At 38.9% G+C, this 1,315-nt stretch overlaps 1 protein-coding gene across 1 annotated transcript; it reads left to right on the top strand.

The window, feature by feature from the left end:
* LOC144545267 (uncharacterized) lies at positions 1–850 on the top strand. Its single transcript, XM_078293857.1, has 2 exons — positions 1–378; positions 462–850. The coding sequence occupies exons 1-2, from the start codon at positions 198–200 to the stop codon at positions 656–658; spliced, it is 378 nt and encodes a 125-aa protein (XP_078149983.1). The 5' UTR covers positions 1–197; the 3' UTR covers positions 659–850.
* The last annotated feature ends 465 nt before the right edge of the window (positions 851–1,315 follow it).

The following is a 1,315-nucleotide window of genomic DNA, read 5'->3' as shown; positions in this document are numbered from 1 at the left end:
AAATCCAATGGAGTATATGAATTCGTACAAGCCAAGCATCCAGATCGGACGCACCTGATTAAACCACTTCTCTCTATTTCAAAATTTGGAAGTAGAAAAAGAAGTCGAAATAGAAAAAGGATTTCAAAAGTTCAAGAACTCTCCAAGAGGCGCCTGAAACCCCATTCCAGAGAAGAGAAGAAACGATCGGAGTAGAGATGTCATCAGGAGATATCAAGGGATTCTATCGCCAGAAGAAGAAAGGCGGTGTCGCCAAACCCTCCACCACCTACTCTTCCAAGAAATCAAAGCACTTCACCGGAGGCGCCTCAGTCGGTGCTTCAAATTCTGCTCATACTCCTGCACTCGTCTCTCGCAGCTGTGCTATTGACCTAAAAGGTACACCCTCTTTTTTGAAACCCTAGCTCTCATTGTCTAATTTGTTAGCAATAAACAAATTAAGAATTAATTTGTGAGTGAAGATGAGTATGGGAAAGAAGAGGAAGTGTTGAGGCAATTCGACATGGATATGAAGTATGGGCCTTGCATTGGAGTGGATCGCCTTAATCGCTGGGAGCGTGCAGCAGACACGGGACTCCATCCACCTCCCCGTGTGCGTGATCTCCTTGCAAATCCCACCAGTATGAAGCTCCGGTGCCTCTGGGAAGGCTGTGTCTAGAGTCAATCATCCTTGCAGTATTTAGGTTGTGATGACTGTTTTGATGTATTTAGTTAATTAGTAGTAGTTGTTGGTTGCAAGTGGTAAATTGCATAATCAAGATTAAAATTATGAACTGAAATAGTCAAGTGGTGTTTTACTTCAAATTATGAACTTATATGGTGTTTGACATAAAGTGTTAAATTGTATTTTCAAGCTTCAAATTATGAACTGATATGGTGTTTGACTTGGTCAAATAGTCAAGTGCAAACCGCGTTCTCGAATGGGAGGATAAAAGGGTAACATTTTCATTCATCATGTTATCAATTACTTGCTGTATATAAAATGGAGGATAAAAGGAAAATTTTGTTATCAATTATGTGAAATTTCTGTAGATAAAAGGGAAGATAAGTTGCATGCCTCAGGTTTGAGAAATTGCTTTAGAGATCATTTCACCACCGGATTTTCACCTTATCAGCAATTTTCATTCGTATGGTTGTAGTCCCTAAAGGAGGCAATTTACTCTCTATGTTAATAATCAAGTGCTAGTTAAAATTTACTCTGTATTTTATTGTAGGAATGGAATACAGTTACCAGTATGGTTCAGCAAATGTTGGCTAGAATGAAGCTTAATTACTTTCTACATTAAGGCTATATAGGGCTAAATTTTGACTTCTT

This window comes from Carex rostrata, chromosome 27, assembly GCF_964058835.1.
Source record: "Carex rostrata chromosome 27, lpCarRost1.2, whole genome shotgun sequence".
In the NCBI taxonomy this organism is placed as follows: domain Eukaryota; kingdom Viridiplantae; phylum Streptophyta; class Magnoliopsida; order Poales; family Cyperaceae; genus Carex; species Carex rostrata.
Note: the sequence above shows the minus strand (reverse complement) of the source record. Positions and strands in the feature narration are given on the sequence as shown.